The following is a 24,571-nucleotide window of genomic DNA, read 5'->3' on the forward strand; positions in this document are numbered from 1 at the left end:
TCTTTGCGTCCAATATGCGCCTTAGCTATCCAAGGCTGCTTAAAATTAAAACTGCTTGCATTTATTGAAAAAAAAAAGGAAATCTGTTTACAATGTAACCACATGGTGCAGCAATGCTAAATGCTTCCTGACTCAGTGCAACAAAAATTAGAACTGCAAGCCTTTTTGATAAAAGGTGCTTCTGACTACATACAGTGTAGACCGCTTATAACGTAAGTCGCCGGAGTCGCGAATATCCGCACTATAAGCGGTACCGCACTATACGCGGTACCGCACTATACGCGGTACCGCACTATAACCAAAGCAACAATTTTCAAGGCCCGCACATATGCAAAACATGTGCACCGAGCCGCCACGCGTATGCGACAGTCGAGGAATGTGGCTAGAACATTTGCATTCAATTTGCAGTCGAATCTCGTTAATTCGAAATAATTCACGCGGCAGCGCCTCCGACTGGCAATTGCTCCGGCACCGCCAAAAATCGCATTGTGACGCGTGCGATCGCACCAATTTTTTTCGCTTCAGTCGCAGCATGTGAAACGGCCTATAGAGTAAAAGCTTAGGAGAGGCCCCTCAATGTCGCGCACGCACAAACAAAATTTCTAAAAATTAAGAAAAACGTGGCGGAAATTTCACCCTCTCTCAAATGGCAAGGTCGCCGATTCTGCGTTGCGCCGGAACATTCGTGTACGTGCCGACGTCTCAGCCACGCTACCGTAGCTACGCGTAGAAAATGGCAGTGAACCCTTCTTTCTCCTTTATGCTTCGTCTACTTTCTAGTCACAGTGTTGACCTTGCACGCTGCGGCTACGGCGCAGAGGGAAGCAGCGGCGCTGTCCCTAGGCCTGGCCAACGAAACTGCCCACACCGGCAAACGCCCGCTTCCCGATAACGGCAGAAAACGAAACTTCGGAGAGCTGGCGCCGGGCCGGCTGGAGCGGTGGCGAGCGCGCACGGTGACAGTCGAAAGTGAAGAAGTTACGAGGGAGGGCGAGGGGAGCCACCGAAGCGGCGGAGTTGCCGAGGCGAAATCCACTTCCCTGCCGCCCTCCCTCACATTCCACGATCTCTGTGTGCGCCCTTCGCCGTGCCGTGCCGGCGCCGCCCTGCTCCCCGAAGTTTCGTTTACTGCCGTTATCGTGAAGCGAGCGTTGGCCAGCGTTGGCAGTTTCGTGGCCCTCGCTCGCCATGCGCGCCGTGGTATTTCAGCGACTCGCACTCAATATTCTGGTTTCAGCCTCACTGGCTGTTCGTTCGCGCCATGTGCCCTTCTCCTCCACTTCGTCACTCTTTCTTCCTCGAGCACTTCTTGGGGCGCCCGTTCGAGGGGAGCATTCGCCGTCTCCGCTGACTTCCGTACTCCCAGGCGGCCGCACTGTAACCGGTATTTCGTTTCCCGCAACTGCACTATAAGCAATACGTGTATACATGGAGTGCTATGGGAAAATTAACGGGAGGCTGAAAAGACCGCACTATATCCGGTCCTGCACTATAAGCGGTTACGTTATAAGTGGTCTATACTGTACATGTTTGTGCTTTCTTTTCCTTAACCTCTTGGTGGTGATTATTCTTCTTCCTTTTTTTGCCTGAAGAAGAGGAAAACATTTGAACTGTCCTTAAAGGTACTTGTATGTGAAGTTACAATATGAAAAATTTATTTAATTTCATCTTCTATGTCAAGACTAAATTTCTGTGCTCGTTACAAAAACCTAAACCGGGCATCTATTGCAAGAGAATGCCTTTACAGTATCTATTCACATTTTCTTACAGCACATACCATGACTCAGAAGGCAAATGTTATGTCTTATAGCAGCCTGTAATACATTTCACACATAGTTGTAGAGATGTCTGCAATTTGCACACCTGAATGGATGCAACTGCATGAGCTTCCTCGTTGTTCGGCCTCGTTCAAAACAATGTGAGCGAAGTATTGTCTTCTAAATGAGAGATGGCACTATGCCGGCTAGTTAGACAACTACACATGACGTCTGAAGTGAGCTTCCTCTTGCTTAAGCATCCTGTTCCAATTTGGGAGCTCAGAACTGATAACTAAGAACCACTACAGTATACGTATAACGTAACCGCTTATAATGCAGGACCGGATATAGTATGGTCTTTTCAGACTCCCGTTAATTTTCCCATAGCACTCCATGTATGCACGTATTGCTTATAGTGCAGTTGCGGGAGACGAAATACCGGTTACAATACGGCTGCCGGCACGAGAAAGACGCGTCTCGCGCCTGTGCACGGTGGACACAGTGGACTGTGCCCCCGTCGCAGATGGCTTTCAAGATACAGCGGCCCCTGTGGGCAGGCGTGCGCGCTCAGAGTAAACGCACCCTCCCCCCTCGAGCCTTGCGCGCGACGGAAGACAGTGTGCTTCCTTCAGGCTTTCCTCCCTTGCGTGCGCGAGATTGATACGCGATCACCAGCTCACCTTCACATGCTTTCACTCGCATATACAGCATACAGCGTGCGGCGACGATTTTATTGCCCTTGGACTTTATACGGAACCTCATGGCAACAACTACGGCAGCTAAAAATGCGCCTGGAGTTTCCATATAATTGTTATCGCAATAAAATTGTTGTTTTGGTTATAGTGCGGTACTGCTTATAGTGCGGATATTCGCGACTCCGTATGTTACAAAATGCCGACAACTGGATAGAAAAGGTTAAAGCACCTCATACACGCTTTGACTGTGTTGCACATGCCTCACAGCGCTTGGTTGGATAAGGCCAAGGAAGAAAAAGTCCAGCCAGGCAGCAAGACACGATCGCACTTGGTGCGCCTCTCTCTGGAGCCAGGCTTCCCCAGCAGCCGGGTGGCCCAAGCATACCTTGAGCCCACCGTGGATGACTCACGCGAGACCTTTTCCTGGGGCACCCCGGACCTGGATGCTTTGCGAACATATCCTTTCAAGCTTGTGCGACCATCATTTTTGAGTATATATATCCTCTATGCACTATCTCAGTGAGCACAATTGTGCAGACCAAGATAGTGCATCAAAGGCAAAAGCACTGATGAAAATATAAATATTTAGAATATGTCCTATACATCTAAAAAACACTTCTTATTGGACCAGTGCTGCCAGTTAAAATATTATGTGTAAAGTGTTTTAGTAAAAACCAGTAGCGCACCCAGGGGGTTGACAGTTTGCCAATACCATCTAAACAGCACTAATTTCGATTTCCTCGCGGGAAATTGTCAAAAAATTGCGCTTTTTGCGAGTGTGCAGACGATTGCGCGTCTTACATCTTAGTTGCAGTACTCAAATGCGTAAGGAAAGAAAAGGGGTTAAACAAAAGGGGGGGTTAAGTCGGCCTCAGGGGGGGGTTACAACCCCCGAATCCCCCCCCGTCGGTGCGCCACTGGTAAAAACATCTGCTCGGTGTTTGCTCACGGTGTCAGTATGTCGTCACATAGCTAGTTTACTTTTTTATTGTTTTTCACTATGTTTTACATCAGAGGTATTTTGTAAGTGGCTGGATAGGTGCTTTCCAACTATGCTTGATGTGAAATGGTTGTTGTTCTCACATCTGGCATCCCTGTAGAGAATTCATGCATGGAGTCAACATTCTGCAAACTTGACAAAACTCACTGAAGAATTGAAAACTAATAATCTGTTCTGTTGCAGTACACCTTTCATGATTCTAAGGATGCAAGAAATGTGGTGAAATTTAATTTTCTGTGTACAGAATTTGTTGCCGCCTGAAGGGGATATGATAGCCCCGAACACCTTGATCAGATTGGCTCCATCATTTGATGTGAGGAAAAGGGAGAGATGCACTGTGCATAACAGATTTTGAAGTAAAATACAGGAAAGTAAGAAATACTAATGGAGAACTCCTTTCTTTCTCTCTCTTTGTCCCCATGTGCATCAGTACTGTTTTCTATACATATTCAGCATTGTGTTGTTGCCTTTCAGCCGAACACCAATGGCCTTGTGATGTGCTAGTAACTAGTGCCATTACAAAGATGTTAAAATATTTCTTTTCGTATGTCATTGCTTCCTTTATGCTAAAAAATTGGCAAGAATACGGTATTTAGCATTGTGAATGTTGCAAGAAGGAAAGGCCATTGCAAAGCACATGAACATAGGTTTAAAATTACAAAACTGTTTTCGGTCCTGCTAGACAAGGATCAATGTGTAGCTGGCTAGCCAATGCATACTTAAAAGTAACACTCTGAGAGCTTCTCACTGCAAAGCACAAATTGACTGAAGCAGAGGATTTGGCTGACCATTGGATAGATACTATATAGCAAGCCTATGTTTTCAAAGTATGCATGTAGGTTGGCATCCCAAGCAAGTAGCTTTACAAAGCTTTTCATGTCTACATTAATAAACAGATGCAAAATGTTTTCATAGTACACTTTGAAGGCTACCAAAAGCACCTCAGGAAGTTTTTTGTGTCTGTCTATCATCCTAAATAGTATGCTTACAATGCAAGGCCAGACAGAGTTAAGGGACAAGAAACAGCACTGGCTTCCAATTTATTTTGATAAAGTTAGTTGGGAATCAGTGCTGTATGTGTCATCCTAAATATGCTTATATAGTATACTTGTTTACAGCATATATGTTTACAAAAATATGCTTACAGCATATTTAGGATGATCCACAAACTAGCCCAGACCTTTACCTTGCTGTCTACTATCATGTTTTATGTTTGCACATCACTAACGTGGCTTGTGTTGCCTTGTTTCTGTCTTGCTATTCTTATTCTTTCTTGTCATTTTATGAGATTGGTTTGTGTGATCTTACCATTCATCCTCACTTTCATTCACATCCTTATGGCACTGTGATGAGCCGTACATGAACTTTTGGGCAACAACTAGTCCAGGTTTAACCATCGGCTATCTCCTTTCTCGTTGCTACAAGTGCCAGTGTGTGAACTCTTGAAGTCAGTGACAAATTTTCCTTTGGAGAGGAGGAGGAATAATTGAAAGCTGCACCTAAATAATTGAGCATGGCAGGACTCACTAAAATTTATCTACCTGATTTTCATAACATCCACTTCACCTAGCTTGTTCTGAGAAATGGCATTGTGCTTTAGCTTGGGTAGATGATTCCACTGATCTGATTATGAGGGTATTATTCTAAGCTTGACTACATATCTTTTGTGACCACATTTGCCACATCCAAGCCAACAGCCAAAAAGAAAAATAAGCCATAATATTTTTTTATAAGCCCTTGTAATTGCATTGGTCAAGCTGTCTCCATAGTTTGTTTACTTCTTCACTGGTTGCACAATGCAGTCACTATTTAGCTACAGCGCCAAAAGCTATACATCCTAATGCACAGCATGGTTTGTGGATGGGGGCCTGTATTTTCTATCGATCACTTTTGAGGACACTTTCACTTTTCTATTATTCAACGTTCATTGCAACAGCTAGTGGCATAGCCCAAATTTTTTTTTTCGGGATAGTAAAGCTGGAAAGGCTGCATACTAACAGAGAATTATCGAAGGAGGGGGGGGCACGTGCCCGGTGTGCTACTCCGTGGCCACGGCACATTGAAGTGACAGGCACCCTATGTCCACTGGCACATCTAGCAAATACACACCTAAAACGATATCCCCTAAAGTGATTGGCCAAGAATGTGGCCCCTAAAATTGCGTCACAAAGCTTGGGTATTGATGTAAGTGGTGTAACCAGGACCTTTTTTTTTATTTTTTTTGATGCAGAGGTTTCTAGCACAACCCATAAACCACAGACATATTCATGTCAGGGCAGCTGAGAATACCTATCAGTATGGGTTCGGACCATAAAGCTTTATTGTCTCCTAGTCACAGATTGGTGCGAAATATCTTTAACTGCACATGATGCACGTATGCAAACCAAAAACTTGGCTGGAGCCGGGAAAAGCTGGACGACCTTTTACTGCCAGTGCTGAAGCGGATGGGTGCAAAGCAAAAGCAGGCAAGTTTATTTCTTTACCTATGCGTATGTGAATGCCAAATTCCCTCGTGCAAGCTGCTTGCTTTTCCAAATGTTCAGTTGCCCTCTCATGATTCGCAGGGCGCCGCACTTTTGTCAGCCTGCCATTGCAGCGGGGTAGGACCACTACATGTGCAAACGTCACGTTCCTGTCAGTCATTCTCAAACCGAATGCACTGTCTCCTAAGAGTGGAATGGGTGGCGAGGTCGTTTGCTTTGCTGTTAGCTTTCGAATGAATCGCCGTTTCACTCATAGCAGTTGACGCGCTTGGTGTCTGCTTGTAATGGCCTGCTCATCGTCTTGTCATCATTCACCCAACCTTGGTGGCTGGCATCGCAGGACGTGTTTTTCTGTATAAAGGTGCGTTCCGCCGCCACTTTTGCAACCGCTTGGTGGGTATTCTCAGCAGCCAGTGAGCCAGTGCCCTTGGGATGCAGAAGAAAGTCTCTTGTGCTCTCCCGTCTTTCAGAACCAGAAGTGTTTGAAGTCCCTTAGGCAAGACATGTATTACTTTTTGCCGGTATCTGTTTTCACCGTATTATCACTCTTATGTAGTTGTCATTTGATGCAAGACATGCTTACAGTATCTGAAGTTTCTTCAACGTTGTCACCATTCTATAGTGCAATTTGAGTTTCATTCACGTTCGCTACGCGGCTTTATCACGTTTCTGGTGTCGCACAACAGTGTGCTCGTGCTATCAACACATGGTTCTTGAACGTAGCAGTACCGTATTTTCCTGAAAGACGGACCCATTGTGTATCAATTTGTAGGTGCGCTAGTAGATGATTGTGGCACATTCTAGAATTTGCCTCGTCGCCGCGAGTGCACCTGGTAGATTCGATGACGCATGAATGCATAAGTGAGCAGACTCTAGTGACTCATTCGATTCAATGACAGTGCTTGTTGCTGTCATTGTAATTTAAGTGTTGCTTGTCTTTCTGGGAACAAGTTCCACCTCCAACAAAACCTGACATTATCAATGTCATTGGTCACCGATGCCATGCACGAAATGGCCAAAGTGATATAACAGTGGTGGGTCAGTACTAGCACATTCCACTTACAACCAACAGCAAGGTCAGCGCCAAGACAGCTTTTTCATGCTGCCGCTGTATTCCGCACGCACTTTCCCAAAGAACTGAGCCCAGACAAGCACCGCTTTCACCAGATATGGATGTTATTTCATAAAAGGAACAAGCAGGTTGGCGATGAGATGTGCAAGGGCGCAAGTGAATGTCCTTATGGGATGACAGCATGACGGAAGAGAGGACGAGATGTGAACATGTAGTAGCAGACGACAAGTGACGCTGTCCGCTTGTGATACAACCTAGCGGCCAAAGAAAAACAACGAGGCTATTGAATTGTTTTCACTTTCAAGCATAACTTTTGCTGCACAGATTCTATGTTGCGAGAGCAAAAGAAAGTTTTCGTTATAAAACATTTTTTTTTTGTCTAAGGTGTAGCTGTGCAAGCCTTGCGATACTTTCTTTTGACGGTCTTTAAAATCAAATGTAATAAGTTATATGCTGCTGAACATTGTAGAAATTTCTTAATATGAAAATTCATACAAAATTTAGGATATATGCAAATTAACAGGCTCTTTACGCTGGTCTGCTGTGTCAGAAAACAAGAGAAGCAAGCATCACTGACATTCAATAATCTTTGTTGCGCAATTTGACCTGTAAGAACAAAACCTACCATAACATTTTAGTTTAACCAACTTCAGAATAGATGGCACCAACTTATAGATGTTCCACGTTCGCAAATTCTCTCGGGCTTGGTAAAGGGTGTGCATTGGCTTGGATGAGTATAGTTGGGAGTGGCACTTGAAACGATTAACTAGCTTTTCCATTGAACATTTATTCTCATAGGACACTTGTGCGTGGTATGCATGTTTGGCCACTGCGCCTTCTTCAAGAAAGTTTGAGTGTTCCTCTCTTTCATATTGCTCGAGAGAGAGTGCATAACAGTGGGTTCATTACAAAACTGAACATTTTTTATTTTAGTGCCATTAACACTGCCACATCCTTTCTTGCACCACTGTAGACTCGCATGGACCAATACCTGGAGGCTTGCCAGGCACCACCCAAACCCAAACTGTTCCCGAGCAAACGGCTTACTAAGGCCATGAGCAAACTGGCACCAGCGAAAAGGGCAAAGATCCAGGAGCCACAGCTTTCTGAAGATAGCGATTCAAGCTAACGGACACAGAAGGGATGCATTCTTGGAGCCAGACGATGGCGCAACTTCGAATCTTGCACAGGGAACTCAGCATGCCTCCTGCATTAGAACTGAAAGAACAGCTCAGTACATCTTCAGCTGGGACTGCTGTAGTCACATACCATTTGCTTTGTGTGGGACATGTATTTAAAGGCAGTGCAGTGGAAATAATTACCTTTTGGGCAGCACATTGTTCACAGGAGTATGCATGAGTAAATTTTTTATCACTAATTAACTTTGATTTGTCAATTAGTGCTTCATTACTTTAAGGCACACATTGCAATTGCAGAATACAAGCCAATTCGTCCTCAAGGCATGTGTACGATTACTGGGAATCCCGAGAGCAGCACCGGTTTTGCTATGTTTTTCTTGAAACTTGCCAACAGTTGACAATGGCATTTCAGTTAATATTTTCCCTGAATGGCATCGCTCACACATTGTGGGAGAAAGTAGAGCACCGATGCATTTTGTGATAGAGTTAGAGGACGAGTTGACATGCCCTGAGCAGATAGGCTTCAATTCTGCGAAATTGAAAGTTGAGAGAGTTGGCAGCTGTTCATTATTATACTGCAGTGCGCAGTCAACAAACAAGTGCTGACACGCAACTTGATTTGTCTTTTGAAAACGTGGTAAATATACATGCCAGCTAACTAGTACTATGTTTCATTGTATAATTGCAGCATGTGCCCTAACGTATCGTATTTGATTACTTAATAGGTGAATATCTCACATTTACTAACAATAATCCATTGCAAAAAAAGAATACATTATCTTTATTGTGCTGTCTCTTTTCATTTGAAGCAAGTGATAGATTTGCAGCCACTATGTTTCCAAAATAAAGTGCTGAAAATGCACATCTACATCAAGTGTTTAGTAGTTAACAAGCAGAAACAGGGCATGCTGAACTGTGATAGGACACTGTCCCATCCATGGAACTCTGAAACAGCAATAGTGTGTAACGTGTATCATTGCTGGTCTGTCCAGTGGCGTCATCAGCTTGTATGCAAACACATTTTCAAAGACGCCACTTTAATTGGATGTAACAGGTGCACCGCATGCGTGTAGGTGCATGCATGTGCTTTAAGTGACACAGCATTATAGAAGGAACATGCATGAAAAAAACTCACCCTAAGGCTGCCTTGCACATTGATTTAATATCTCAATTTGTCATACATATCATTTGTACAGAATTGTGCCTTAACTTTTGTTGGCTGATCCGAACCACAGCTTGTAAGGCTTGTAATGAAACTTTTTGCTCTGAGAATCTTGCAAGTGCTTTTGTGATAAATTGTGCCAGTTAAGTTTTTGCATGTGCTTCAAAACACAGTGAACTCTTTTGGTATAGTATATGAAGTGCCCCAGCAAGGCTTTCAATATGGAATAGTATTGAGCCTTTGATTATCAAGCCCAATGGGCACAGATCACAGCAGACATACTTGAAGAGACTGAATGCTTTTTTTTTTATCTTCATGACTATAGCACAGCGGGTTAACAATGACAATAAAATCAGTTCTACATAAACTTCTGCGCATCTTAGTGTGCTTTCATACTTTACAATGAATAACTTATTCTAACCTGACTGTGTGCAGAAGAAACTGCCCTCAGTTAACCTTATGTTCCTTTCACTTTCAAATAGGCTGTGAAGTATAATGAAACAAGCTTTGGACAGCTTCTTAATGTGTGTGCTAAATTAACATGGATATTCGTGTCAAGTAGCTTCTTGGATGTTTGCTTAAATAAAAACTACTCAGCCCTCAGAAAAACGCACATTAAGCAAGTTTGTATGGGTGTTCTATGATTAAGTTTCAAAAAGGAGTATGATGATCATTATGATGAACTGAATGCTGTATACAAGTGAGGCTTAAATCTCCACCAGGTGGCCCACATAGCATGAGTGTTCATTTCCTCCATATGTACAAATTGTACACTGCCACTTTTCACACTACCCCCATGTGCACGGCATGGATCACTTTTGTTGAAGCTTCATGCACACCACGCATCCTCTTCACAACGAAGAAAAGCTAGCACCACCACAATAAAAGGCACACATGCACGCACTTCCGCCTAGTTTTCAGGAATCTTGCTCCTGTTGAGGCTGTTGCATTTGTTGCTGAAGCGGAGGCTGCTGTTGTGGCTGGTCCTGTTGTTGCTGGTGGCGCAGGCGTTCTAGTTCGTTCATACGTGAACGGGCGTGCTCAAGTCGATGAAGAGCCATGTGAAATACTTTCTGTGCTGCATAGCTTGAGCCTTCATGCGGTTGCACTGCAAAAGAAGACGGACGCCGTTCATTGCAGGGTAACGTTCACGACAGTAACCATTCCATCATTAACCTTTCTGGTTAATTGAAACAGGTTAAAAGCCAGAAAGGCCTGTTATATTAAATGCAACATTGTTTAGGCAAGCTAGCATGAACACATTACAGCTGACTACACAAGGCTATGGTGCCATAGCCGACAATAAATACTAACGCCTCGCTGTATTCTTACCACAACACATGGAATACAAAAAGAGCGCACTCATAGTGAGAGTTGTCCTGAAAAAAAAAAAAAAAAAAAAAAAAAAAAACCGCACTGCGTCACTTACCAGTGGAAACTTGCGTAAGGTAAAGTATATGTTTTGTCAGAGCAGCTTCGACATTCTGCAACGTAGTCAGAAAGCTCGACGTATTCGATTCCACTTGCTTCATGCTCGGTTTTTCCCGACTAAGCTCCAGGCACGCCTGACCTGCAATGCGATCGAGTCGACAAGCATAACTGCCGGTTGCTATGAACTCCGTCATAAGTGACAATTACAATGTTTTCAGGAATAGTTACCTGCACTCTGCAAGGCCGTAGCAACCTCCTTCTCGATCTCTTCAAGTTCCTTGAGTTTCATCTTCAGAGTTGTCATAGAGTTCTGCAAAGCGACAAACGCCGAATGTTACTCAACTGCTAAAGCAGCTACTTGTAAGCGTAAGGTTTCTCCCAACTGCACTGAAGAGTTGTGGCCGCTTAAAGCACAAGCATGAATCCAGCACTTACCATCGTCGATTTTTAGTGATAAGTTACAGACGCCGGCGTATTCAGGTTCACCATGGAGCAAGGACGCATTCACGCCGCTTTGATCTTGAACACGGACCTGTATCGGCTTCGTACATCTCGTTCAAGGTGCAAACAACCATCAAACAACGAAAACAATAATCTCGCTTGACAATAACCCAATCAATCGTCAAACTCGTCTGCATCAATTTTGTCATTCGTGCACTAGAAGTATTTTTGTAGGAGTTTAATTTTATTTCTGATTTGGAACAGTTTCTTTTTCTTTAGCCAAAGGGTAAGCATACGGCTACACGGCGCAAGAAGCGTTACGCAGATTAACCATGTGCTCCCGTCTTCGGTCGGCCATCTTTAAATCTTCTATTTTGATTTGTGCAGTGGAATTTCGCGTGTGCCCGGTCGCCTGCAATAAATAAATGCAGCGCTGAAAACACGGAGCTATGTGCGCATATGTCAGCCACAAGCACCTTTATCACCAGTGACGAACCGAGCACAGGCGACCAGTCGGTTTTCAGGCGGAGAAAATTGTCGGGGAACCAGTCCGTCTCGGAGCGTCCGTGCAAAAGGGCATCTTCGATGACGGACACGACAAAAAGAGTCATGTACTCGGCATTAGCAGGCTCCAATGGCGTCAAGAAGACTGCTTCGCCAATGTCCAACAACAAGCCCAATTCAGCCAAAAAGCTGGTCATCAAAAACTTCGGTAAGTCCGAAAGTTGTCGTCTGTTCGACAGGCGCCTCTCGGTTCCTGCGCGTCTGATTTCGCATCGGTGACTCGCACTTCTCGGAAACTTCTGCGTGGTGAAGATATACATTGTTACGCTTACAATGCATTGTTTTAGTCGCCTTAACTGTGCGTGGCCGTTGCATGATATTGTCACCTTAGTGGGCGACGACCACAGTCGCTCGTCAGAGCGGTTGCAGCGGGCTTACGGGCTGTCGCCATACAGTGAGGTCCCTTCGTGAGCGTAGGCGAGACTTCCTTTGGGACGCAGCCATTCGTTTTAAAAGTTTACTGCAATAAAGTGCGCACTAAATAATGTCAGCTGGGGATCGTGATACGACGCGTATGTTGCGTCTTTTAGTTGCGATTCCCCTTGGTGTACACAAAGGCACGGGGAGGACAAACGTGTTGTCAGGCGTTGAAGTTTATTAGCAGCAGGCTAGCAGGAACGTGCATCTAACGTGAGCTGCAGTTTGAGGTCTACTTTGCTAATATTTGTAGAGGGAAAAATAGTATGGCAGGAAGTGAAACTTTGTCGTAGCCTTTGCAATAGGGTCCCGTCAATGAGCTACGTTTGCATGTTCTTACGATGCAAATTAGCTTTGATGGCGCGGTGACCTGTCGTTTTGCCGGCCTTGTGGTGTTCGAGGAAAGCGAAAAACAACGTGTATGTTGCGTTACAAATACCGCTATGCAAACACCCTTTGCATAGTAAAACGATATGTTTCGTTTATCAAACCACGTTGGGCGCGCTCGCCAGCGCCGTCATTATATGACACTTGCAGGTTTGCCTTTGATGGATTTATGTTGAGTACTTGATTTCCTTGTATATGTAACATAAATAATATTCTGAAGGTTTCATTTTGTCTGCCCACAAGTTGTCTGCTCTGATAAATTCGTTTATATTTTTCTTATCGAACAGATTTACGATTAGTTCAAGAAAAATAACCGAGTTTGGACCGCACGCATTATTTGATAATTCAAACAATTTATGTTGAGATGATCAAAGCAGCTCACATGCTTGCCAAAAATGGTATTTCCACAAATCTTTCTAACATACTGCTGAAAGAAAGTATTACATGTTGTCACTTAGTATGGATTTGATGAAAAATGGAAGTGTCTCCATTTGATGTCAACATTTTTTATGGTTAAACTGGCAAATGCACTGTAAATATGTGCAAACCTTTCCTTCAGATTCGTGATAAAAAGAAAGAAATGCTGGATTACTTTGCATACGGTGACTCTTCAGTAACGTACGACAAATTTTGTATGAAATGTTTAATATAAGAAGGCAGCACAAAAATTTACTGTTAACTGAGTTAGAGTGACACATGTTGAGGGCTGCAGAGTCCTGGAACAGTCATTTATGAGTTGTATTACATGATCATTTATAGCTGCATTGCAGCCACATCCTGCTTTGCATTTCATATGCAATAGCTGGAGCAACAGGAAGGTGAGGCAGTGCATTTCCCATTTCTCATGTTTTAATCTAAATATAGATGCAGTGAATAGTTTGTGTGTTACAGAAGCACCAAATAATGCCCGGTCACACAGGGCGCTTTAGATTGCGATCGAGCCTGATTGAGATCGAATTTCTCTATTTCCATTGGCTTCCTTCCACAGTTTGTGCAAAAGAACCACTTGCAATGGAGAAATTAGATTCCAGTCGGGCTTAATCGTAATCAAAGGTGCCCATGGGACACCCATATTACTTTGTCAACAGAATTTCACATTTAGAAAGTGTGCGAAATTATGGCATGAAATTAGGCAGGTATGCAGCTATGTAAAATAGAGGGCAGTTCCTAAAGAGGAGCAATAATTGTATGCACACCAAGCTGTGAAAAGAATGCTTTCTTAGCTGATGATCACTAGAATTTGTAAGGAATGGCAAATAAGGTACAGGAAAATAGGTATGTGGAAGAATTCAAGTGCCATAAGGCCTTGGATATAATTTCCTTTCAAATTTTGCCTTGTAAAACTAGCTTTTCATACTGTGTTCAGGTACTTGGAACTGAAAATTGGGCACGTTGGTGTGGATTGTGAAGAAGGACAGTGTGAACAGTGAAGACAGAGAACTGCACGTTTCTATGCAACAGAGTTGGGTTGAAGTTTATTGCCCCCATGGGGGGGGGGGGTGTAATACTTTCTTTACCCTAGTTCATGTTGCCCCTACTATGAATATTTGAGTCCCACAGTATTTAGGGGCTAAAGAACTGTTCGGCCTTACATGACTCAAATAAAGTATATGTTTTTATATCACTGAGAAAATTGTGAACATTTTTATTCCAGAACTCCAAAAATGTACCACATATTCAGGCTTACAATGTGTGCCGAATATGGTAGATTCTTTAGCTAAAATGCAGTGGCAAATCACAAGATGAATTGTACCTAAGCTATATACAAGCAAATATTTAATGTAATAACCATATTTTCTATGTATTATTTTTATTATTATTTGCCAACATTTAAGACAGAAGTAGCGGTGCAGCTTTTCCATGGGTAAAAGGGCTGTTTTTATTATTATTATTGTTGTTGTTGCATAAAGATTTTATCACAGAAGTTTGCATGTTCTTCACTCAATGAAACTACCATATAGCCTGATATAGGTTGTCATAGCACTGACAAGTGCACGGTACGCAAATCTACAACTACAAAAATGTCTTGACAAGCTTAGGCAGGCCCTGTTGCTTCTCTCACAGATAATGTGACTCTTTTTGCCAACTAAGTTTAAAGTTGATGCTTAAGCATGGCTGAAGTCTAAAAGTACTTTGGTGAGAATCTTGCACCACAAGTTGGACGTGTTGCTGTTACATAGTAACAACCACATGAAGCCAGCTGACAATTAAGCCATGGAAACCACAAGGAACATGTAAATGTCAAAATAATACGAAAAGGGGAAATCAATGTGGACAAAAGGCAATAACAGAATACATAAACCTACATGGTTCATCATCTACTCTCTTCTACACAGTCCCTACAAGTTTGTAGCAAAACATGGGTGCAGGATTATGGTTCTAAAGCAGACTGGTGCAGATGCATTAATCTGCAAGCCTTGTGTGCTTGCTAACAAGTGGCTTCGGCAGATGTCGTGAGCTGTAACACAGCCACTCCAGGCAAGGCCACCTCTCTTGAAACACCACAGAGTGCGAAACACCCTAAATATTCAGTCCCCTTTTCTTCAAGGCATCACTAGCAAGCCTGTTGCCTTCGAAATTTCTTACTGAGGCAAGATTGTTAACTATAGAGATTATTATTGTTCTCATTGCTTCAGTTTTTGTGACAAGTTAACTGTCGGTTCACATTTTGCACACTTCCATTCTATTTTTGGTGTACTTTATTTTTCTGTGTGCATTGTGCTCGTTACAAGCAATAGTAGTGGTAAGTTTGTAGGCTTACTTGTAAAGCTTATACCATGAAAACTGGAAATGGATTTCATTTACAATTTGGTAAGCGGTGTTGAGATTTTGTACTTTTATTATTACCTGATGGAACGATAATGGACCATTTGTGGTGAAACTCTATTTTTGAGACTGAGAACAGAAAGACCCTGAAAAATCTTTTTTGTAGCTCTCTGACACCGCTTACAAGCATTCCATGCTTAATAAATGACAGTGCTGCATAAGCTAAGCTGGAGCCCCATTGTTACTGCTTACAGGCATTTCATGCGTGATCAATGTCAGCTAGGTTTTCCTAGTACCCTGCAGTAGTAGCTGTTCTTTCTTTATTCTTTATGCAATCAAATCCCACTGCGCCAGCATTCAGGCATTATTGCAGTTGGCATAACGCAGAATAAAACATGTTAGCAGAGTTGCAGCTCACGGTTTCCACAGGTAACTAATAGCCTAATTGCCTAATAGTTCTTGAAAAGAATGAAAATTTAAAGATATTTATTATTGGGAAGTACTCCTAAATGCTTAAAGCATGGTATCTACGGGCAGATATGTGATGAGGTATGGCTGTAACTATGATGAGGCCACCAATTGCTGTTTGTTTATTATAAATCCTATATAAAAACTTAAGTGGTTATTATGGCATTAGCCACAGTAATATGAAAGGTCCTAAGCATAGAGTTTCTAAATTTTGTATGTAAAAAGAAATTAGCATTAGTGTCCTGGTAAGTTTCTCTAGTGCACACTCACCTTGGGAGTGATGAGAAGCACATGGATTAGCCTAACTTTGCCCTTCTGGCATCGAACATTCTTGTGGATTCTAATATTTTCATTGTGGTATCATCGTACAGAAATATGTGGTTTCAGTTATCCTCCAATTTCTGCAAGTCAATGCCTTCAGTACAGTACAAACAAGAGCAATTTGCTCGCAATACTAAAGAAGTCAGTATGCATAACTAGTGGTTCCTACCCATCAGTCTCTAGATTTGGCAATATATAATGTTATAAGTGTCCCAATTTATGCATTGGGGGGAAATCTTGTAATGAAATAATAGAAAATATAACACACTTAACTGCTATAAGGAAATGTGAGACATAAAAAGAACAATAATAAAGGTTGCAACATGTATTTCAAATCATGGACATGTCCATGTACTATGCCTGATGGTTCTCACGGTTGCTGAATGAGTACACTGCAGATTTCACTCTGGTAATGTTAGTGCGAAACTGTGGTGCTGAGTGTTTGCATTGTGTCTGCACAGAGCGGCCACAGTTGCCCGAACGGTATGCCGACGAGGCGTGGGCGCAGCTGCGTGTTGCTGTGGTGGCCATCCAGCAGTCGCAGCCCATCTCGACATCCCAGGAGGAGCTGTACCAGGCAGTGGAGAATCTCTGCTCGCACAAGATGGCCCCGCAGCTATACGACAACCTGCGCTCTCTCTGCGAGCAGCATGTCCGCTCTGCCCTCAGCACCTTCTCTAGATATCCTTGACGATGGCTACTTCTATTCTGGGGCCGCATTGTCAGTTACAGTGATGTCTACTAGCTTTCACTCGGCACTGCAACCAATGTGCTTGCAGTTTTGGCTAACTGACTATGGCATTCTAGCGCCAAGATCAAGGTTGCGGTTTGATTTACAGCCATAACAACCACATTCTATTGGGGTCAGATTGCAAAGGCACTCGTGTACTTATATTATGGTGCACATTAATGTGCCTCAGATGGTAAAAAACTACGGCATCGCTAATACGCCATGTGCAGCGCCTATGGGAGTGCCGTCGCGTCTGCGAATGGTTCGTACAGGTGTGGCCACGTGAAAAGCCAGCGATGTTAAAGCTTGCAAACCAGCATGATGAGCTTGAGAAAAATAGCACATATAGGACTCTGGCAATAATTAAAGGTGGATCGTTTTCATGCTCCCGTCTTACCACTGTCTGCACAGCATGGATTTCACGTGTTCCGTCGTTAAACAAGCGGAGCGTTTCAATGATTCCACGGGAGCACGCGAGTGGGATATCAGAAGAGGCCATAGCTGAAAATTTGCTACTCTGGTTAGCCAAGAGCATATTGCTTTTATATTTTACGTTATTTTCAGTATTACTACCATTTTTACTAGTATCACCCTCGCACCCAAATGCATAATTAAACCGCATGTTGTATCGCCCGTTGTAGTGCACCGAGTCTGCATACCTCTTGGAAGTGGCAGACTTGGTACGTCTGTACACACCTGGAAATATATTTCGAATGTAAGCAGGACTTCTTGGACCATTTGATCTCTCACCATTGAGAAAATGTTGGCTGCAGATCCTTCTGTTTTTCGTAGCCTCCCAGGGGCTCCCATCCTCTCTAAAAGACCCATTAGATTACAGAAAGGTGCAAGAACCAAGCAATTCCTTAAAAGAGTACATTGACGCAATATTAACAGTTTGAAAGCAAATGCAAAGCTTGGTATTAAATGTTGCTGGTAAACCACGTGCTACGATGAAATCATTTTCGAAGCCGAGACAAAACTTTCACCCATTTAATGCAAAAGAAGAAAGAGAAAAGCACTCGTTAGTACCACTAGCAAGAATAATAATAAAAAAAAAGAAAACGAAGGTTTCAGAATTGACCACAACGCATGACACAGCTGAGGTAAAGTGAATATGCATTAGTTGCAGACATCAGGGCTTAGAAGTTCAGGCATTTTTCATTATCATGAAGTCATGTTAGGCATTCAAAACGAGGTTGAATGCCCTGTCAAAAGCTTTTAATGCTCACAGATGCTAGATTCAACAGTCAACATGTAGATAGCGAAGGCAAGCATACACCGAACATGCCACGCCGCAGGTTGCATTTCAGTGCCATCGATAGGTAGAGCAAGAGCCGATTCTGTGCAAGGCATGGGTGATTGCGTGACGCTTTTTTGAAGGCGCTGTCACCTGCTTTTTAAAAAACACTGAGCCCTTTGTTCAAAGCGTCTAAATGCAATGAGCTCTTCACAGCTTTGCTCCGTATTCTCTGGCTTAGCATATGGCATGATTTGTTTTTCAAAGGGAAGCATCCCGTCTAATCAGTAACAACAACCTAATGTGCATTGTATCTTCAGGACTGTAGAAGAGGCGACCAAGTTTTAATGTGGAAGTGTTGAAGGCGCAGTGACATAAAAAAAAAAAAAACTGTGATCGCACAAACATTGTAGTAAATAAAGCGAGATTGCTTATCTTCTGCGACGAACAGCCGCGATCCACTGCCGCCCTCGCTCTTGGTCGTGAAGCTGCACCGGAAACTTATAGAAGTGTGTTCCTGAAGAGTTCTTGTATGTGTTAGCACAGCCAACTATACAGCAGTGGTTTCAAGACATCGCTGAAGGCTGACAGAAGCTTTAAATCACAATCAAGAACGTGTGCATAAGAGCACGTGCAGAGACGATGACGGGAACGGTGCCCCTCCGAGCCCGCCTACACTTCACAGCCTTGGCGACAGGTGGCATTGTCGGCGCGCAGTGCATGACGTATTGTCCATGTAGTGCTCAAAAACTTTGTTGGGAAAGATTTGTGAGGTGGTGACATTTAATACTGGAGACATGCTTTATCTTTAATGGACGGCGTTGCAGTGCCCCTTTAGAGCAAATTTGCATCCACCACTGTCTACAAGTTTCAGTGTTGTGTATCTGCTTCCTTGACTTCTTAGCACAGATTCTCTCGATAGCAATTTGTTTTTGAAGCTTATGAACACATGCTGGCAGTCTCATTGCCAACAAATGGTGAGCTACTGTTTCTCTTGCATGATTCACTTGCAAAGCTCTGTTCTGAAAATTTGTTGTTTTTCATTGTTACATTTACAGATTATGATTCGAAGCATATTTCTGTTTCTGGATCGAACTTATGTGCTCCAAAATGCTGCAGTAGCTTCTATTTGGTGAGTAACAATTTGTCACAAATGGCAACGGAGCATGCGATGCGAAGTGCAGGTCAAACTTCTGTGTCAATCTCTAGCACATCATCTTTGTATTTTCTGTGCCATTATGCTGAAAGTGAGCTGAACACACCAAGAGTGAAAAGACTTGGGGCAACAAGAATGTTGATAAGTACAACTATGTGAAGTCAAGGAAAGCTTAGGTTTGAAATGAACTCTTTTTTATTGAACCATAGAATTAATTAGTGTGGCGTGAGATCTGTTGTTGGTGTGCGTGCAACAAAAGTATGGGCCTTCTTGCCCACACGTGCATGCATGCATACAGATGTGGCATACTTGTCTCTCACGGCTTGTCACCCGTTCGCCGTCGACACGAAGTCGTCGACGGGGTATACAAGCAGGTTGGTCACTCCGTACTCACGCGAACACAGTGAAAAGGTCAGAGTCGGGAGCAAAAAAGAAAAAAAAAAATATTTATCTACTGCCTACGATACACAAATTAATAAAATATAATAATAATAAAAAATGACACAAGAAAACTAACATACCTGAGCTTAATATAGCTCAATGACGTTGACAAAGAAATATGACGAGCAATTAACAGTGGATATAAAAATGAAACAGGGCGCAGATCAAATATACAAGAATACACTTAACAGTAGTTTACTAAAACATAGTTCAAAAGAAAACAATGTCATACGCATGGCTGGGCTACCACAGCAAGTCCATAAACCATGAAGTCGGCGCGCAGAGCTTTCCCGAAGAATGCCGGCGAGCGGATGTTGATGAGATGGATGCGATTGCTGGGCTGGGTTTCCCAGGAGTCTAGAGCTGACGACTTCACTCAAGCAGGTGGAGCTAACTTGAGGCAAACTACCATGAGCTTCATTGCAGACGTTGGTTTGTAGTCTTGTACGTCAACTAGTTAGTCGGAGTTACGCCGCGGCCAGGTGGCCCAGGCGGTACTGGACGGCACTAACCCCTCGACTGCTTCTCAGCAGATTACAGGCTCAGCTTCTAGACTGATTAGCAGGGACTAAAGCTTGTGCTTAAATAGCCTCTCCTTTCTCTAGTTCCCTAGGTCGGGGAACGGCAGGGATGGGTGATGGTTCTCCTAATTATTTCATGACTCTTCCCTAAGGTCTTGGCCCTTTTAACTAGATGCAAGGGAACGGGTGTTTCCCCCCCTCGCTGTCAGAGGTCGCGCCCCCGCACTGCACCACACACACACACTCACACCCTTGGGTCCGTGGACAAGCACAGGAGTAACAGCGGCAGCCGGCAACACGGCGCCATATTCTCGGACAATGCATACGCTGCTAGCAATTTGTGGACATGGTACAGAGACATCGCGTATTTCGGGGTTTTCGGAAAGCAGTTGACCCCTCCCATCTTAGCAACCCACTCAAGGCATGCGCGGGGCAGAGAAGATGCAGGGGTTCGTAGAAAGGACTCTCGGAGCATGTGTCAAGGTCGTGCCAACAAAAAAACTAATTCTCCCTTTTTTCGGCTGCTTGCCCGAGTGACTGGCAAAATCCGTCTTGCTCGGCCGTCCCTACGCCTACGACGTTTTGGCGCCCATTAATCGGCGCGTCGCCGACTTGAAACTATGCCGCACCATGACACTTGTCACTTGTGAAGATTCTGTTTGCCATCCATGCATTTTTCTCTTCTCTTTACTCCATTCACTCCTCCCACTAACTAACTGAGGTTGTCTTTTTCCTCTGTCTTTATTCTGTTCTCCTCTTCTGCTAATTTTAGCTATCATTTTAGTGTTGACAGAACCTGATAAACTGGAGTTAGCTGTGCATGTCTTCAAAGGACACTCTCTTCAGTTATCTAACATATTTCTTGGCCAAGAAAGTCTTCACATTCCTCTCAGCTTTAGAAGAGCAGTCTTAAAGGACCCCTCACCATGTTTGGCCATTTTAAACAGGCAAGCGCAGCGTATACGCCAGGCGCCGATGATCAGGTCTGCAAAGTATTACAGCGCTCCATGCTGTGAAAACTGATGAAATTTCAAACCAAATGCGGCGTGCCCTCGTTCTCTCGAGAAAGCTCTGCTTTAGCCTGAGAGTCAAGGTTACATGCACAAATGCCTCTACGTATAATGCACTGCTAGCAATTTCATTCACTATGACATGTGACTTGGGCAAATCATCCAATGCGGAATGCGCAGTGCTGCCAGTGAAAGTGCGCCACGCAGCAAAAAATTATGAGAAGAAAGGAAAATGGAGACATGGGGCTTGTGAATGTGATGTGGGCGGTCCCTTGGTTCCAGTCCGGGAGATAGCAGGGATGGTACACTGCTTGCAAGTGCTAATTGAGGAGTGTGCCTCTTTGAATGGTTGCGCTAGCCTCTTGGCGATAGGGTAACAGGGCATTCAATTTCTTATATCGCCTCCAATAATAAACCGAATAAACAAAATTGTTTTGGTAAAATGATCCCCACACGGTGTACTTCCAGTGTATAATCAAAATTTGCAATGGGGCTTGGCGAGGGGCCCTTTAAGTGTGTACTTAATTGCTCAGTGAAAAAAGGAATCCTTTTTTTTTTTTTTTCTCTTTTAACCTCAAAGGCTTGACATTGCTGTACGCCCTTAAGCAATATGAAAGGGGATACCCAAGTTGCTTTCAAGAGGCCTTAGTGTCGGAACACCCATGCTTCATACAAATATGTTTAATGAAAGTAATTGTTCTATGGAAGGCTACTCATTACATATTAACATGTAGGGTTCGTATCCACATGCCGCAAGTAATTGTTGCTTGAAAACAAATTTGTTGTTCCCTGTCATAATGCTCATGGCTGTGCATAAATAGTGCACATCAAAGTGCTACTGGCATAATTATAATCTAGATTACACCTAAGTCATGAATATCACTCAGTGCAGGCACAGCTCAGAGCTGCCATTTTTATGGGCAGGGCATGCTATCTTATGTGCAGCTCTCCTCAGAAGTTCACAGCACACAACCAGAGCCGTATGACACCCCTCACACACCTGGCCTTCCAACGCTTTAACAAGCTACTCGCCCCAAGATCTTTGAGTGGCGCCTTCTCGCGTGTGACGTCAATGGGGGAACTCCGCTGCTGGGCTGCGCGCGGTTTCGCTACTTGAAGGCAACTTGAAGGTGTTGGCTGTCCTACTCTGCACGAGTTTTTGAAAAGCGAGTTTTCGACCAGTATGTACGGAATGTTCCATGGCACTATTCCCTGCGAAATCGAGCCGAGTAGTCGTCACCACGCTGATTGTGGATTGCTGCTGGCCTCGTCTGCTAGTCATCAGTGTGTATACGTGCGTGTACAGCGTTGGCTTCTCGCCATTGCTGTTCCGTTTTCATGGCGCACTCATAATGATTTGTCGGCCCTTTTTTACAATGAACTGCGGTATCTGGCCTTCAGCTGCGGTGCCTGCACTGTAATAGTGTGTTCAGCACATGCTGCGTGTTCGGTCGCCCACTCCGTTTACCACAGACATTCCAATTTTGTTGCTGCCCAATGCGTTCAGCATATCATGAAAGAATTTTGGTGCCATTCTAAAGAAAACTACGTGGTCACTGCAGTATATTAAGGCATGCACTGCTTTAGTGGCATTGTAGCAAAGTGCGGTTCGTAACGTCTGATACAAGGGCGGACAAAACTTCTGGGTAAAGCAAAGTTACATAGTCTTGTGCTACAGTACTGACTTTCCCATAATTTGTAATTAACATGGATAACTTCTACCATTACACAGCTTGCCCCTGCATGGTAGTTGGCTCAGTGTAACCCTTTGCTTCTTTGCTCCTACCGTGGGTAGTGTGCACATTATCCAAACTAGACTTGTCCGGCGATAATTAGTGCTATCACGTAACAAAAACAGGCGACAACCTTTTCTTAGATCACCGTTTCCAATATATTTTGCTCTGTAAGCGGGTCATACCTATCCAAACTAAAATAAGATAATTGATAAGTTTAGGTTTGCTGGGAACTATACTGAATAAGTTGCTGGAGTGATAAACACAGAAAGATGAAGGAGTGTGGGCAGACGTATAAAGGTGAGCTGTTTAGAAGCTTCTCTGCATTTTTTTTAACATAATATTTTTATTGTTACGCTGCTAAAATAATATTTTCAATATGGTTTCTGGTAGTCGGAAACTGCATTGAACAGAAATAGTGTTATGTTAACCTAAACAAACATGTATATTTTTTTTCTGCATTATAAGGTGGTAATGAGAGTTATTTGCAAAAGAATAGTGCAAAGCATGCTTCACAATTAGGAACGATAGCGTGTGGTGCCCCACTAATGTTCAAGGTAAACCAATTCTCAGTAAAATAACGACTTTTGTTGCCCAGAATATGTTTACATTTGCAACGCCAAGTTACTGGAATTACGAATGAAATGTGAAATTCGCATTCAACTATACAATGTCGCTTTGTCAAGGCAAAATTTTGCACGTGAGCCCTGCGATCATGCTTTATTTTCAGAGCTGGGTAGACTCTCATTTACTGGCTCGGCACAATGTTTTGTGACTGAGTCACGAGATTGTGCCCCTGCCCGCGAGATATGGGGTCACATGAAAAATAAAAATATATGTAAGAAATAAATTGTGAGATTTTATGTGCCAAAACCTCCATATGATTATCAGGCACGTAGTGTAGGACTCCGGATTAAATTTGACCACCAATGTGCACCTAAATCTATGTACACATGCGAGTGTGTTTTCAATTTGCCCCCATTTAAATGTGGCCGCCACGATAGAGGTCGAATCAGTCACCTCGAGCTAAGCAGCGCCAGATCCACTGGGCGATCACATCGGGTATTTATACGGAAGATGCATTTAATATACAAAGTTTTTTGTTTTCATAATGCTGGCAATAATAAAATTAACACTAGGAAAAAAAATACAGATGGTAATTGGAGAGTGCCTGTGCTACGCGAGCAAGCAGTCAGAGCGCGAGCAAACGCATGAAAATGAAGCTATTGAATTAAAAGGCGAGTCCCCCCTCTGACGTCACGAGAGCGTCGTTCGCAGCGCTGCCATCGGTAGCACACGAGGCCAATCGTTCATGGCCAAGATTTCTCGGTCACATGCTTGTTAGCCTACCAACTTTTTAATAATGCATACCTGCCAAATCCGGGAGACTCCTGGCTTTGGACTATTTCTCCTGGTTGTACGGTTAACGGGAAAATCTATCGGAAATTGCACTTGTGTCCCATTTCTATGTGCATCCACTGCTTTGTCAGGCCACATTGGCAAAAAGAATCCAACACAATCCAATCCAGTTGGAAGTTAATCGCGCAAAACATTGTTAAGAAAGTAGTAGGGAAACCCTATACATGCGCTATTTCGTTAACCGTGGAGCCACTCCTTACACTGACGGGGTTGTTTAGTGC

At 43.5% G+C, this 24,571-nt stretch overlaps 3 protein-coding genes across 3 annotated transcripts in view; 2 read left to right on the forward strand and 1 right to left on the reverse strand.

The window, feature by feature from the left end:
• Positions 1-9,016, forward strand: part of LOC119443095 (DNA excision repair protein ERCC-5 homolog) — a 28,304-nt gene extending 19,288 nt beyond the window's left edge. Inside the window, exons 10-12 of the mRNA XM_049662570.1 lie at positions 2,720-2,906; positions 5,825-5,917; positions 7,981-9,016. Coding sequence (XP_049518527.1) covers positions 2,720-2,906; positions 5,825-5,917; positions 7,981-8,136 — 436 coding nt within the window. The 3' untranslated portion in view covers positions 8,137-9,016. The remainder of the gene's footprint in view (positions 1-2,719; positions 2,907-5,824; positions 5,918-7,980) is intronic.
• Positions 9,017-9,563: 547 nt separating this feature from the next.
• On the reverse strand, positions 9,564-11,285 carry LOC119443098 (mediator of RNA polymerase II transcription subunit 11-like). Its single transcript, XM_037708250.2, has 4 exons — positions 11,175-11,285; positions 10,968-11,049; positions 10,738-10,878; positions 9,564-10,416 (listed from the first exon to the last, which is right to left on the reverse strand). Exons 1-4 carry the CDS (start codon positions 11,175-11,177, stop codon positions 10,226-10,228), a joined length of 417 nt encoding a protein of 138 aa, XP_037564178.1. The 5' UTR covers positions 11,178-11,285; the 3' UTR covers positions 9,564-10,225.
• Positions 11,286-11,501: 216 nt separating this feature from the next.
• Positions 11,502-24,571, forward strand: part of LOC119443096 (cullin-4A) — a 45,966-nt gene continuing 32,896 nt past the window's right edge. The window contains exons 1-4 of the mRNA XM_037708245.2: positions 11,502-11,892; positions 16,565-16,784; positions 18,978-19,047; positions 19,129-19,202. Of these exons, the coding sequence (XP_037564173.1) occupies positions 11,640-11,892; positions 16,565-16,784; positions 18,978-19,047; positions 19,129-19,202 (617 nt within the window). The 5' untranslated portion in view covers positions 11,502-11,639. The remainder of the gene's footprint in view (positions 11,893-16,564; positions 16,785-18,977; positions 19,048-19,128; positions 19,203-24,571) is intronic.

Source organism: Dermacentor silvarum, chromosome 2 (assembly GCF_013339745.2).
Source record: "Dermacentor silvarum isolate Dsil-2018 chromosome 2, BIME_Dsil_1.4, whole genome shotgun sequence".
Lineage (NCBI taxonomy): Eukaryota > Metazoa > Arthropoda > Arachnida > Ixodida > Ixodidae > Dermacentor > Dermacentor silvarum.

Bases quoted from the DNA above. Each gene is read 5' to 3' on its own strand.
- LOC119443098 (XM_037708250.2), bottom strand. The intron at 10,879-10,967 runs GTAACTATTCCT...ATCGCATTGCAG, and splicing joins TACGGCCTTGCAGAGTGCAG to GTCAGGCGTGCCTGGAGCTT. The intron at 10,417-10,737 runs GTAAGTGACGCA...CTTCTTTTGCAG, and splicing joins CCTTACGCAAGTTTCCACTG to TGCAACCGCATGAAGGCTCA.